The sequence below is a fragment of the Lynx rufus genome, unplaced genomic scaffold, assembly GCF_022079265.1.
Source record: "Lynx rufus isolate CCGP_SWC_20201006 ecotype Redwood Valley unplaced genomic scaffold, mLynRuf1.p SCAF_6, whole genome shotgun sequence".
NCBI lineage: Eukaryota > Metazoa > Chordata > Mammalia > Carnivora > Felidae > Lynx > Lynx rufus.
Genome location: NW_025814878.1, coordinates 81,685,954 through 81,701,683, shown reverse-complemented (window position 1 = coordinate 81,701,683; position 15,730 = coordinate 81,685,954). Strand labels below are relative to the sequence as shown.

The window sequence follows — 15,730 nt, the reverse complement described above, 5'->3', positions numbered from 1 at the left end:
ATTTTCTCAGTTCCTATTCAATAAATGTTTACCAAGTACCTGCCAAGTTGTGGTATATATACACAGTTGTGGTATATATACACAGACATGACTGCTTTCAAGAGGTTGTCTTTCCAGTTAGAAGGCCATAACACAAAGTTTACACTAGTCACTTTGCTGTGGGATATTGAATTCATCATGCTATTTTATCTTTAAGTATTTCTAGAACATGTTTTCCCTCCTCCTTTCATTTACAGAACAGACCAAGAGGCCTACCATTCTGAGTTTTTATTCTACTCAGAGTATAGATTTGGAGTGGGTAATAGTAATAACAATCCACAGATCAATGAAGAAGTTTAGCTATTATTGCTCCTTTTGTTTCAAGAGATGTTTGCTCATTAGATGAGGTGACAGATAGCTTTGACTTTATCTAGTCCATGGGGTCTCTAGGTGGCTGCCCTAAATACCTACAGTCGTGGTAGCTGGGATTTTCTGTTGATGTGTGGTGCCCCATCACCATTAGCTTTTGTCTTCTTCTGCTGTGGCTAATTTATCTTTTTCCCGGACCAGCCGGGAGAGGGGGAGGAGGTGTGGACAGGACTGGCCTCCAGACTGTGATAACTGTCTTCCATAACACGTCCACCCCAGCCGTGGCTCCCAGAGCTGGGCGGGACCACTCTTCCCGCTCAGCTGGGAGGAGCCCCAAGCTGGTTGCCCTGCCCGGGTAGGGGTGGAGAGGAGCGGGTGAACAGCAGCAGATCCCGATCCTTCCCTGGAGACGTCAAAGGCCCCGCGAAGGCAGGCCTTCCGGGGAGGTGGGGGGAAGGGGAAAGTGAAGTGTGTCCCCGGGGCTGAGGCTGTCAGCGCTCAGGCCAGGTGGGGGTGGGGAGAGTGGAGGCACTAAGCTCCCCAGGGATCCGGGCCGGCGCCGGTTCCCGCGGGTGGGGAGAGGAAGGAACCAGATGGGCGGGTTCAAGCGTCGGCGGCGGCGGTCCCGGGGCCGCCGGCTCCTCCCCGCGAGTGTGCCTGTCTGCCGCTCGCCGCGCTGAGGCAGTGCGGTGGCGGGCGGGCCGAGGCTGCCGCCCAGCGCCCTGGCCGCGGCCATGCCCGGGCCCTAGCGCGCCTGCCGCAGCCCGCGCCCCGCGCCCCGTCCCGCGCTCCGCAGCCCGCCAGCCCCGCGCCCGCCGCCGCCTCTTCAATGGGCAACCTGCTCGGCGGGGTCAGCTTTCGCGAGCCCACCACCGTGGAGGACTGCGACTCCACCTGGCAGACGGACTCGGAGCCCGAGCCCGAGGAGCCCGGGCCGGGCGGCGGCGGCGGCGGCGGCGAGGGCCCGGGGCAGGAGCCCGAGCAGCCTGCGCAGCCCCCGGAGCGAGCGGGCGGGCGGCCCCGCGCCAGCCCCGCGCCGGACGGAGACGCCGAGTCGGCGGGCGCCGAGCAGGTACGCGGCCCCGCGGTGGCCTCGGGCCGGGCCGGGGCGCCCCTGCCCCGGGAGGAAGGACGTCGCCGGGGGCCGGAGCAAACGCCGAGCGACGCCTGCACACGGAGGGCAGGGGCGCCGGCGGCTGCCGGTCCTTTGCGGCCAGACCCCTCCGCGCCGGCCGCCGTCCCGCAGCCCCGCGGACCTGGGGGCCTGCGGTGCCGGAGCCTTTCGCTGCCGGCCTGGGGCCTGACCGCGGGCACTGCGAGAAAGTCCCTGAGGGCAGAACCCAACTTGAATGGGTGTTTTCTTTGCCTCTGCGGCGCAGCTGGGTGCTGCGAAGGTGGGGTGGGAGGAACCTGTCTAAAAATAGAGGATTGTGAAAACCGGTCTAGTGCGTGTCATTGGGAAAAATTACCCAGAATAAGGTGGGACTGCAAGTGAGGAGCAGCGAGCACCCTCCCCTACCGTGGGGTTTACAGCCATTCAGAGTAGGGTAGGAGACCCCCATCCGAAGTTAAAACGCCCTAAGTAAGGCCTTTCAACTGAGGAGTTCAGGGCACTCTGCAGAACTCTTGTATCACCCAGAGACTTGTTGATCCAACTGTCCTTAAATCATTTGGCTAATACAGTTTGGAGGAGAGGTTAGTAAATAGTTGAATATTCCCTATTAACCTCTGACGGACTGAAAATAATTAAGAAAACTTTAGAAAGGGGGAACTGTGTAGCCAGCCCTCTGGAGAAGTGCGCATCCTGGAGGTATGTTAAGGTTTGTGGTTCTGCATTAGGCCCTCCTCTTTATAGCTAGGGGGAAATGAGAGTGAAAAAAAAAAAAAAAATGGAGCCCAAAGGCAAATATGACCACTGGTTGCTTGACTGGAGTAGAGGAGTCACCACCTAAATATTACAGCCAAGGCGGCCTCCTTCATCTGGATGATCATCTCTGTTTAGGTGAGGAGGAGACAAAGTCTTGGTGCAGGCTCTGTGCTAAACACGTTGTTTTAGTCACCTACGATTTCGGGGGTTGGGTGGGAGTTGCTGTTTTTAATCCCCATTTTAGACACACCTGAGGCTTAGAGAGTAGAAGCTTGCCCAAGAATACTCAGGGAGAGAATGATGCAAACCCAAGTATGTCTGTGACCAATGTACAACCTTTAACCTGTCAATATCGTGCGGACCCCCTTGCCCCTTGTGCTCTGGATTGTTGATGGGTCATTTTGAATTGCAAATTCAACCCTCAAAAAGCATTAGAGGCTAGGTTCCAGTTTTTCTCTTTCTCTTGTCTCCCAATTAAGTAACCTTCTCAAAGAAGTCTGGGCTATCAAAAAATTCCAGCCCAGATTCAATCCAGCTAACCAAGTCCCTCTGTATAAAACAGTTTCATAATTAATGTTTCAGTTAATTGTGACCCCAGAAAATGGTAGACCACAGCAGCCCTCCCTTTTCCCCTTTAGTGATTTATTTTTGTTAGTGTCACCGTTTAACTTCTTTTAAAAATCTCCTTTTTATTTGTGCTTTTGTTCCCTCTCCCCATAGTCATTTGCAAGTACTACTGGACCTACCTTTAGAATATATCCCAGTCTGACTACTTCTTACCTCCTAGGAATACCTGCTGTATTCCTAGTTCAAGTGAATATTTAACAAATGATGGCGCCAATAAGTAAGATGAGTAAGTCTAGGGAAAAAGCATCATCAGAGGTTAAATTAAGAATTCCCCTGAATTTTATATCCACTTGGACGTCTAAGTGGAGTTCTTAACTATATCGATGAATGGAGCCTTAGTCCAGAACTGCAGTCATCAGTCTGTTGGTGGTGTGGAAAGTCAGGGGAGATATGTGGTCATTAAGGAGTGATGAGGAATAAGGACTAAACCCTGGGCACTCCTCAATTTGGAACCTATGCAGAAGAGGAGGAGCTAAAGAGAAGGCTGACAAGGGACAACCAATGAGATAGGAAGAAACCAGTAGAGGTGTGACATCTGACAGTGTTGCAGGAAGGAGGGAGATATTTCACGGGCCCAGTCCTGCTGGGAGGTTGCCTGAGTTGAGCACTGAGAAATGGTTTGGTAAAATGGAGATTAGTTAGTGACATTGAAAGAGCCATTTTGATGGAATGCTGAGGATGAAAACCTGATTGGGGTGTGTCATGGGAGAAGAGGAGGAGATAGGGGTTATGCACAATTGTTTGGTGATATTTTATCAAAACAGGAAGCAGAGCTATGGCTCTGTATTTGAAGGGAGATTTGGGTCAAGGAAGATTGTATATGTTTAAGCTTAGAAATTGTACACATATGTCTGCTGAGGGGAATGATCCAGAAGAGTCTAGGGAAAAAGCATCATCAGAGGTTAAATTAAGAATTCCCCTGAATTTTATATCCTCTTGGACGTCTAAGTGGAGTTCTTAACTATATCGATGAATGGAGCCTTAGTCCAGAACTGCAGTCATCAGTCTGTTGGTGGTGTGAGAAATTTTGATGATGCAGGGAATAGGAACAATATATTAAGGAACAAAATCCTTGACTGGGCAGGTGAGAGGGGAAAGGGTAGAGATTCCAAAAGGAGCAGAAGCTGGAGGAACAAAGACAGATGCTTGCAGGTTGGTACATTTAGAGGTTGGAGGATGCAGTCATTCTCATAATAATCTGGAGAAATAGGTAGGGCATGAGTCATTATCTTTGTTTCACAGATAATAAAACTAAGATTCAGTTAAGTGGTTGGCTTAAGGCCTCACAAATAAGTAACAGAGTTAAGACAGCCCAAGTCTTGGGCTGTTGACATTATACCCAGGTTTCTATAATGCTCCTTCACTTTTAGTGGAGCTGAAATGGATTCATGCCTAATTAGTTGGACTTGCAGCCCAGAGCCTGGAATTCCACATCCTGTGCTGTCACTGAGCTCGAGGGCTTTGTTGAACTTCTCTAAGGCTGGGTTACCTTGTATCTAAGAGGGAAGCACTAATATCTGCCATCCAGGTGTGTCGTAAAAATCAAATGAAATAATATACATGTAAGTGCTTTGTAAATGGGAAAAGTGCTTTCTGTACAAATGTAAGATGATGATTCATATGGTTGTAGCTCAGGCTAAATAGATTCAGAAACTTGCTAGGCAGAGCTATTTTGAACGTGTGGCAAGGACCAGAATTTAAGCTTTTCCTTGCTTATGTAACATGACAGAGTAGCTAATGTTAAACATCAGAGGATTTGGTGTTAAAGTAAGTATCTCTATACTTGTAGTAATAGTGAGAATCACACTACTTGAAAAATGTGTGAAAATTGCTTGGAGGATGCTAATCTGTCAATACAGATGGGGGTGGGGGATGATGAGAAAGGGATTTGGGAGGTGAAGCTCTTAATGAATATTCAGACCTAAACATTGTCTTCTGTTTCATTATTGTTATCTGTCTTATTGTCCTGGATGACATGGGACACAAAGCACTTTCTTAATGCATTATAACAATACATATAGTTAGAGAATTTAAATCCATTATATTGACCTGTATCTTATACTTTTAAAATCATTATGGTGGTGAGAATTTTTAGAATTTAAATAGTATGGATGAACTACCACACATAAGTTACTACAATCCGAAGTTCATTCCATTTGAGAGCTTTTACTGCTTTGTGTATATATATTATAAATTTGCTGATTTATGTCACATAGTGTTATCACTGGATTAGCAGATTATTCATGCCTTTGTATACTTGTTATGGTGCAATAAAGGATGGAGTTTAGAAAGCTATTTAGGTTGTTTTAAAAATCCCCTTTCCCTTTCATGAGTATTATTTGCCTTTAAGTTCAGCTAAATGTTGCAAATCAATGATAATTTTCTTTGTAGAATTTATTTTCTTAACAGTTTTTTAATATTATGTATTCAAAAATAATTTTGGTCATAGAATCACTTGTGTAACCTCTGGTAAGGTAAATGTTTTAAATTCATTTTGAGTTCTATTTCTAATGAGTATTAATCTAGAACATTTGGCCTCCATAGGCTTTTGGTGAATAGTATCGTTTTTTATTTAGTAAAACATTTTAGGACAAATGTTATTGGGTTCAAATCAGGCAAATAGAATGCCAACAAATGTTGCTAGTAGGCATCATTAAAAGCAAATGTATAATATTGTCATTATTCTGAACAGCTCGACACTTTTCAGGCTTTCCTTATGGATGTTCATTATTTTAGGTGTTCTAGAAATTTCTCAGTGAAATTATTGTGCTTCAACATGTAAATGGAATTTTACTTTTCATTTTAGGGTGGTGATTCCACTGAAGCAACTGCCAAACCAAAGAGAAGCTTTTATGCTGCGAGGGATTTGTACAAATACCGACATCAGTACCCAGTAAGAGTATAGAATGTTTTCCTTCTGTTTTTGTTATTTTGTGGTGTTAGTGAGCAAACATGCAAGAAGGGTCCTTGTGCCTTTTTTATATGTCCATATGCTGGAGATTGATGTATTTTTTTCCTTTAGCAGAACTTCAAAGATATCCGATATCAAAATGACTTGAGCAATCTTCGTTTTTATAAGAATAAAATTCCTTTTAAGCCAGATGGTGAGTAATCTGCTACCTTGGTAAAAAGCAAATGTTACATAATAACATACACCTAGTTATTCTTTGTTTATTCTGTGGTCAGTACATTCTTAATGCATTTGTTCATTGGTTGGCTTTACTTTGCTATGTAGTCTAAGGTGTCCCCAAAGCCCTAGACCCTAGACTTGTGAACTTCCACTTGGCAAATTCTAGAGGAATAACTGTGGATTAGCAATACTTCCCCACCATTTGTTCACAGGGGCTATTGTCTTAAAGGTAGTGGGGGCCACTTTTGTGAGTGGGAAAGAGATGAAATTTATAGAATCATAAAATACTAGATTATTAAGAAACCTTAGAGGAGATCAGATTAATCTTCCTTATTTTATTTTATTTTATTTTATTTTATTTTATTTTATTTTATTTTATTTTATTTTATTTTATTTTTTTAATCTTCCTTATTTTAAAGATGAGGTCACTGGGTCTTAAAGCTTGAATGACTGACTTGTCTGGTCACTCGATTATAGGGTTGGGTCTAGGATCCACAGTTCAGTATTTTTTTTTACTATGCCATAGCCCCAAATTATTTAGAACATAATTGGAAAGTAATATTTGTATTAGAATGATCTTTCCTGTTGATTTTTAGATTCAGGGGTCAGGGGGTCCTGGCAGTCTCAGTTCATTGTTCCAATATCCTGGGAAGGGAACTACAGAGACACTACATCTCCATTCAACCCTGCCAAATAAACTGCCTCCTCCTTCACAATTCTACAATTACCCTTGTAAGATCTTTTCTAAGATTCTCCCCCTATAGGGAGAGGATGCATCCACTATGGTAATATGCATATTTCACCAAAGTACCATGCTGTGGTTCACGATGGACATCCTAATTTTATCCAGGTCAAACCAGCAAAGTTGGCTTTTCTCCTTGCCCTTATCTCTGTGAAGTGACCAGATGGCCCTGGCTTCTGCTCTTTGCTCTTAGTGGAATCTGAGCCAAATCCGCAGCCAAGTGAGTCAGGGAATGAGGGTCATAGATTGCAAAGCTTTCCAAGTAGCCAGACTGTGTATTCTTTGGTGAACAAACTGGAGGAAGGCTGTCTGAAGGGTGGATGGCATGTTGGGAGGAGGAATTCCCTGTACTGTGCACTGAGAGATGCACCAGTTAGGAGTTAGGACTTAAGAACATTGCTCCAATGGCCAAATCCACTGGTCTTTAATTAATTTAATGTTAATTAAAGTGTCCCAAAAGTTTGCTCAGACTTGGGAGGAAACCTCTGGATAAAAGTGTTCTGTTGTATTTACTAATGGTAAAAACACACTGTTTTATTTACTAATTGAAATAATATTAATTAAATTATTAGGGTTTTTTAGGACCTGGGGCAAGAAAACCTTCAGAAGAAATGCAATGATTGTTAATTTGACTCTGATTTGAATTTAATAAAATTCACCTAAAGTAATGCCTTCAAATATTAAAAACATTGAACATGAGAGTACTTAACTGAATTATTTTTGTATTTCTAGTAGTGAATTTATTTTTGAGGTAGTAATTTAAAGTAATAAATTCAAACACTGTTATTAATTTTTTGTAATTTTTATCACAAAATTTATTTTGAAATCATGTAAGGTTGGTGGGAGTCAGGAGTTTATCTAAGGTCACATAAAATGTGTTCTAGTTTATTATATAAATTACACCAACTCACACCATTTCCTATTGTGTGGGTGTATCCACGCACATACACATACAACTTGCCAATAAGCGTAAGCCTGCAGTGATGTATTTTACTTGTGTAAGTAGGTGGAGGGGTAGTTGGAAGGGAGATTATGGAGGTAAATAGTTTTAAATTGCTGATAAAGCCAATAGTATGATTCAAAAACACCTTTTTACTCAGCCTTCCAAGAGTAGGCCTCAACTACAAACTGGTGATCTCTGGAAGAAACAAGAATGAGATGAGTTATATTTAGAGAACTATTTTGTGTTGTTTTTTTTTTTTTTTCCCCTAAAATTGATTAACTGGCCACATAGTCAATTGTGAGGACATAGACAGAATTTGAGAAGCAGGAAGATTTTGTTATACAGTTGACCCTTGAGCAGTATAGGGGTTATGGGTGCCAACCCCTGTGCAGTCAAATATCCGTGTGTAACTTTTGACTCCCCCAAATTTAACTGCTGATAGCCTACTGTTGACTTTAAGCCTTACCAATAGCATAAACACTTGATTAATGCATATTTTGTTATGTGATATGCATTATATACTGTATTCTTACAATACAGTTCAAACCCATGTTGTTCAGGGTCAACTGTAATAAGTTCTTATGAGGAAACAATAAAATGTGGTGAAGAGGACTTACTTTTTGGAAACAGAAAGACCTGTGTTCTATTCCTACATTTACTCTTTTGTTAGTGTGTGACTTTGAATGAATCACATAATGTCCTCATTAGTAAAATGGGGATAATAGTACTGGTTTGGGAGAGTTCTGTGAAGAGTAAGCTGGATGATATATACTGTATGTAACTTGGGTCCTTTTTCTTCCATTTTTCCTTCTTCCCTTCTCTTTTCTCTCACCTTTCTTTTACTCCTTTTTTTTTTTTTTCCCCTGGCCTACATTCCTTTTTTTTTTTTTTTGCCTACATTCCATTTTGATCCCATCTTGTATTTAAAGAACTATATGACCATCTAGGGCAGGGGTTGGCAAACTTTTTCTGTACAAGGCAAGGTAGTAAATATTTTCAGGTGTGTGGGCCATTAGTCTTTATTGCAACTACTCTACTATTGTAGTGTAAAATATATAAATGTGAATGTGCATGGCTGTGTTCCAATAAAACTTTATTAAACAGATGGCAGACTGTACTTTGTCAGCCTCTGCTTTAGAGTAACACTAATAGACTTTCTGTGATTTGTGGTGCCACTGATTTTTTAAAAATTAGGCTTATTACATAACTGAGCATATGGCATAAGGTATTTTTCTTTTGAAAGCATTATTTTTGTGGGGGTCCTTGGTGGCTCAGTCGGTTAAGCATCTGACTCTGGATTTTGGCTCAGGTCATGATCTCACAGTTCCTGGGATGCCCCACATTGAGCTCTGTGCTGACAGAGCAAAGCCTGCTTGGGATTCTCTCTCTCCCTCTCTCTGTCCCTCCCCCACTTGCACTGTCTTTCTGAAAATAAATAAATAAACATTTTTTAAAAACAATATTTTCACATGCTATAATTACATTTCAGAGGTTTTAATATAAAGATTGATTAAATATTAAAATGTCATCAACAGTGTCTTAAATGTCTGGCTCATTTTCTAAATGTTTACTGTCTAGGTGTTTACATTGAAGAAGTTCTAAATAAGTGGAAAGGAGATTATGAAAAGCTGGAGCACAACCACACTTACATTCAATGGTCAGTTACATTTATGTGTCTTGAACCATGTCCTATTTAATCATGTATGTTTTTCAGATAGCATTAATATAATAATATTATTTTTCTAAAAAATAGGCTTTTCCCCCTGAGAGAACAAGGCTTGAATTTTTATGCTAAAGAATTAACTACATATGAAATTGAGGTAATGCAAGCTCATTTCATTTTATATGCGATGACCAAATAATATTGCTATTTTATTGTCCTGGTAACTATTGAATCATTTCAGCTGACTTTTTTCTCCCCCTTAGGAATTCAAAAAAACGAAAGAAGCAATTAAAAGATTCCTCCTGGCTTATAAGATGATGTTAGAATTTTTTGGAATAAAACTGGTTGATAAAACTGGAAATGTTGCTCGTGCTGTTAACTGGCAGGAAAGATTTCAGCATCTGAATGAGTAAGTAAAGCCCCAGCGGCACACCAGGGGCCAGCATGTTATCTTTTCTTGGTTAGAATTCTCCGTGGAACATAGGAACAGCTAACTAGTAGATGGACCCAGGAATCTGAATTCAAAAGCTAGTCTGAAATGCATTTTATTCCTTGTCCCATCTAAAGCACAATAAAATAGCTATAAAAAAGAGTGAAATTCCAGGTAGAAATAAGGCCATTCTGCTTCACAGCTGTTTCTTCCTGAAACCTCTCTACTGCCCAAAGCCAAGTGTTGCCTCTCTCCCTCTTTATAGCATGTATCTTGGCATTTGTACTTATTTTGTGTATGCATTTTTCCAGCTCCCCTCGGCTAGGCTGTGAGCTTCTTGTGGCACAGTCTGTTCCTCAAGCATGGTACCTTCTTAGACTAAATCTATAAATGAAGCCTATGACATAAAATATCATTTTATAAGAAGGAAATGGGCTTGTACGTTTCTAAAAAAGGGGGAAAATTAGAATCGTCATTATTTAAGTAAAAACAAAAGCCCATTTTTGCTTAATAAATCCTAAAATCTGTGAAGAGAATTTTAACATAGTTTATTTGGAATTCATTTGCTGGGTTTTTTTTTTTTTTTTTGCCTGGATATTTATAACTTTCATTAATACTTATACCCAGAGTTTATTTTTCTTAGTATTTTCTTTGTATGCAAACTGAATTTTTTTCATTTTAATTATAGGGTGGCTTATGAATGCTGGACCATAAAACCAGCAGCTTTAAAGCATTTTTTTTAAGCACATTATAATTAGCCAAACTGGGCAAGTACTAAGAGAAAAAAAAAAAAAAGCTAACCTAAGAAATTTTTCTTTGCTGAAAACAGTTTTGAGCATCAATTAACTGAATTTTTTGGTGTTTTTCTAGAACTTTCATCTTGCTTTGCTAAAATGAGTATAAGTATTAATGTTTAAGCCTTCTTTTTACTTTATTAGTTATAATCAACACTATTAAAATGGTAGCTTGTACTAAAACACTGAAGATATGGGCGTAAAGCTTTATGATCCTGACTAGAAGACCCATTAACTCGTAACTCAAGTTAAATTTGATATATATAGGGCACTTATAGCAGAAGTATATTATGCCTCTGCCTAAGCAATGCGGGTCGCTGTCTTTGCACAGAATTTCTAAGCACTTAATGTCCCACTGTCAATGGAAGCTGTATGCAAATAGCCTATTGACATGTAGGATGGTAAACTTTTATTTTAGAGAATCTCCATCCCCAACTTGTTAATTTTGGTTGGAATAGAAATCTTGTTTAGTAACTGTTTGTTGAATGAATAAACACTGAACAAAATAACATTTGCCAGCTAAAATCCTCCTTGGGGTTTTATTTTCAGATCCTCTAACTGACAGTTGGAAACAGAACCCTTCTGAAGGTTTTAATTAAAATGATCTCCTGGCTTGGGTCAGGGGAAAGGAGCCTGAATTAACTGTCATATTCCCTTTGCCTCATTCAGATCCTTTTCTTTCTGCCACCCACTGTCTCTCGTTTTTCTTTCCCTGGGTGTTGCACAGAGCTTTTATTTGTGTTTTAATCTGTATGACATCTTGAGTTTTTTAGAGTAGGCAGGAAACTCAATATATTTATAGTAGCCCAGCGGACCAAAAAAAACTGAATGAAAGTGAAATGAAATAATGTTCAGTGAACAAGTGACCATGACTAAAAGAAGTGAAATATTTTTGAACATGAGAATACAAACATATAGACCAACCACTAAGCTGTATTTCCAGTTTTATTTGTAATCACCTTAGATTACTGAGCCATATTTTAGACCCTGGAATTGCTTCTAACTTTTATCTCCTGTCTCCTGGTTCTTGCCTTTTGTGTATTCTCTCTTCACCTACCTAGTCTTCCTGACTTTTTCAGGGCAATTTACTGCCCTTACTTCTGTTGGGAAGCCCACCTTCTCCCTTTTATCTGCTTTGCAACCCCAGAGGCTGCTTACAATATTGGGTGGGTTTCAGCTGGTGTCCTCTCTTCCTTTTTGTCTTCATTTGCGAAATTTATTTCAAATCATACTGACACACTCAATTTCTTTCTTGTACAATTTGTTCCATAGTCCTGATTTTCATTCTCTTGAACTCAGTGTAAATATTGGGTTGTTGTGTACATATCTTATGTAATGTAAATATTTTAAATTGAAGAGTGTATAGATACAGATAAATGTGTACAGAAATTTTATCTTGGTCATTCGTCTTCGACTGGATGTTTGCAATTGAGCTGGTTGCAAACATAGACAATTTTGTTGGATCATATAACTCATCTTTGGGATTTTTTAGAAAAATGTTCCCTCGCTTTTCCATGTATCTCTTTTTCATAGATTTATGAAGCAGATGTTGCTTAAGTTTTTGGAGAGTATATACCCCATACTAACCTAACACTAAGTCATCTCTGCTATTAATGGCAGATTGTCTTAACCTCATTCAAATTTGTGTTGTCTCAGAAGACTCTTAACTTCTCCACTATTAAAAAATATAGATTCATGAGGCTGAAATATATCTCTGCTGTGTTTTACCTTTTGGCCTCAAAGAGTTGAATATTAAGATAATACTTTTGTAGGAAACATCCAGAAGAATGGGGATGATAAAAACTGCCAGACTTGTCTTTTTCAGTGTTTATCTATCCTGACTCATTAAGAATTTTGTTTTGTCCAGACAAACTTTATTATTAAAATGTAAGGCTATAGAACCAGCCCCTTTTGTCCCTCAAGTAATTTAACATCCTTCTTCACCCTTCCCAAATAATTAGCTAATTATTTATAAGCGAAATGCTGTAAGTACTTCTGGAAACCAAAGCAGGTATATGCATTGCTTGTATAAAGTTCAATGTCTGATGTATAAAACAGATTTTAGGAAGTTAGAAATAAGTGGTTGTTATGGTTGCGTGTCAATATTGGGCAAATAAATACCTGAGCTGCTGATGGCACATGATTAATATGTGTAGCTGAAGATTCTTTTAGGATGTGGCCAGGTATTTGTAAATGAGGCAACTATTGGCCCAGTGATGTAGGGTAGGTATTTTATGAATTGTGATAGATAAGCTTGAAAAGCATTCATCTGATAACGGCCTTAGTTTGAGGACAGAGAAGAAGTTTGTGCAATTTGGGGAAAAAGGCATCTTTGGAGTCTATGCCATTAGAAGCAAAATTTAAAATTCTCCGGGAAAAAGAAGGAGAGAGAAGGCATGGATGGAAGACAATTAGGTAATTAAGTGGGGATAGGTACATATATGGTGGTCCTTAGTACCAGATTTAAATAATAGCAATAATATCGATTTTAAATAGTATCTAATATTTTTTAAGTTCTACATGCCCTGAACATGTCTCAACTCATTTTATTCTTCTAAAAGTCCATTGAAATATTGGCCATTTCCCCTACTTTACAGGTGAGCATATTGAGTCAGAAGAAGATACCATAATTTCTTATAGCTGTATGTGGCAGAGCCATGGTATAAACTCCAGGTCTGACTTCAGAGCCCATGCTGTTAACTGTGTTCTGCTAAATAAGTCAGTTTTGCAGCCTTTGTCAGAATTGTTCCAGTAAAGTAGAGTGGATTTTGTTGCTTACCTTATGACTTGGCCAGTGTGGTGGATTTTTCTGACACTCTAAATCATACCTTCAGCTGATAGCTGATGTTGCATTCATGTTTGGGACTAGTTACCTGTGGTGGGGACGGTACAGCAGGCGTCGTTGCAAATAAATGCTCTAGTAGATCACATCCTCAGTGTATTTAACATTAAACAACAATTCAACATGAGTGGGAATAAATTTTAGACCTAAATATCTCTCAAATATGAATAACTGAAGAAACAAGAGGAATTTATATTTCACATTTGAATTTCACATAGATTGGCATTACATTGAAGTATAAGAGTTTAATAACTTCTAATTTATCCTTCTCATGGTGTCTAATATGACTTTCACTAAAATTGTAACGCATATTTCCATGGCTTACAGTTTCATTAAAAATGATTTTTCTAATACTTTTTATTCCCCTACTTTCCCTCACCTGATTTCCCCGCTACATTTTTTGTTCAATCCTCTCTTCCAGGTCCCAGCACAACTATTTACGAATCACTCGTATTCTCAAAAGCCTTGGTGAGCTTGGATATGAAAGTTTTAAATCTCCTCTTGTAAAATTTATTCTTCATGAAGCTCTTGTAGAAAACACTATTCCCAATATTAAACAGAGTGCTCTGGAGTATTTTGTTTATACAATTAGAGACAGGAGAGAGAGGAGAAAGCTCCTACGGTTTGCCCAGAAACATTACACGCCTTCAGAGAATTTTATCTGGGGACCGCCAAGGAAAGAACAGTCAGAGGGAAGCAAAGCCCAGAAAATGCCTGCCCCTCCCACCTCTGGTCATATCAGTCAAACTTCTATGCACAAAAAATCCAAGGACTCTAAAAATTCCTCCTCAGCTATTCATTTGAATAGCAAAACAGCTGAAGAAAAAAAAGCGGCACCTGGAGGGGCTGGAGAAGAGGCAGACAGGCCTAGCACAGAGCCCAGCAGTGAAGCCACCAAGTCAAAGACAGAGGACGGTAATGCTGAAAATTCAAATTCTCAACTGGAAAAAGCAGTCAGCCATCCTACAGAGAGGAAGGAAATTGCAATTCCTTCTGAAAAAGATGAAGAAGGTGAAAATCACAACAAAGACTGTGAAAATCCTGGAAATACAGGCTCCCCTGATGATGTACCATTACAGTGAATTATCAGAAAACCCGCAAACGTGTATAGGTAAGGGAGGAAAAACTGTACAATATATCCTGAAGAACAGAGGTCATTTCAAATTTTAGCTATCTGTTTGTAATTTCTGTTGTAAACAGTTTGTTGTTGGTTTTTTATTTTGAATGATAATGAGTTTAATATTTAGTAAGAAGTTTTAAGCAAGACCCAATAAATGAATGTATTCTCTAACACTTTTAGGATGTGAGTTTCCAAGTTCTGTACATAATAATTGCTTTTAAATTATTTTCAGTGTATGTGGAAATAATCATGTAGTATTTGATATATCAAATAAATTCTTTTGGGAGATTACGGTCTACATGAAGAAAATCAAGAGGATAAATTTCATTATTTTGCCACATAATTGCCCAATTTATGGATTCATAAAGCTGGGAAAACAAATTTAGTCGATTCAAATGTATTCAGAAAGTAATTTGGAATCTTCATTACAACACCTCAAGATGTTTCTTTTTAAATTCTGGTATGTGAAATGGATATTCTTAGGAAGCCATAATCACCCAGCCCATTTCTTGGGCTTCCCACTGTCCTTTCCTCTTTTCCTGTCTCTGCACTTGCCTTCATTTGCCATCTTTGTAGGCCAGCATGTGCATTTCTAGGGTACATTCCAGTGATCCCCTGTACTGAAATTTAAATCAAACAGAGGGGCACTTTTAACTGTATGATATCAAGAATTTGCTTTTTTAAAATAATAAAAATGTTTTTCTATGTTAAATGCTTAAAAACAAATTTTGATGCAAAAGTCCAAGAAAAGGACTTTGCTTTTATGGCTGTTCCATATAAATTCGGTGCTTGTTTCTGAATGCAAATGACTAAAGAATTCAAAAATAAGGAAAGAAAATACACATTTTTAAATAGCATGCTTCTTACACTGGTAACAAGGCAGTGGTCCCTAAAACCTTGACTATCTCAGTGTTCTGTGGGCTGTGAAATTAACAATATTGCTTAGTCCAGTGTATCTTTAAAAAAGAAAACAATTTGATGTATCTCTAAGTAGTCAAACCTTGAAATTCAGAACATTTAAAATTCTGTATTCTCAGTTTTAGCAAGCACTTGTTGCGTTAATATTGGTTAAGAGTACGTGGTTTTACTTTCTGTAATATTATTACTAATGTTACACATCAGAAAATAATCACTGTGGTGAGAACTTCAAAGCATACATACAAATATAGTTAAAGCAATTAATAGAAAAAAAATTCACTTTCATTTAGAGAAGAATTGGCAATT

At 39.4% G+C, this 15,730-nt stretch overlaps 1 protein-coding gene across 2 annotated transcripts; it reads left to right on the top strand.

Moving 5' to 3' along the window:
- The first annotated feature begins 1,157 nt into the window (after nucleotides 1–1,157).
- On the top strand, nucleotides 1,158–14,815 carry OGFRL1 (opioid growth factor receptor like 1). Of its 2 annotated transcripts, none has more exons than XM_047101632.1 (7): nucleotides 1,158–1,420; nucleotides 5,649–5,735; nucleotides 5,868–5,946; nucleotides 9,236–9,314; nucleotides 9,411–9,477; nucleotides 9,584–9,729; nucleotides 13,808–14,815. In XM_047101632.1, exons 1-7 carry the CDS (start codon nucleotides 1,178–1,180, stop codon nucleotides 14,466–14,468), a joined length of 1,362 nt encoding a protein of 453 aa, XP_046957588.1. In that variant the 5' UTR covers nucleotides 1,158–1,177; the 3' UTR covers nucleotides 14,469–14,815. The 2 variants fall into 2 exon arrangements, with proteins under 2 accessions (XP_046957588.1, XP_046957587.1); XM_047101631.1 differs by having other exon boundaries at nucleotides 5,865–5,946.
- The last annotated feature ends 915 nt before the right edge of the window (nucleotides 14,816–15,730 follow it).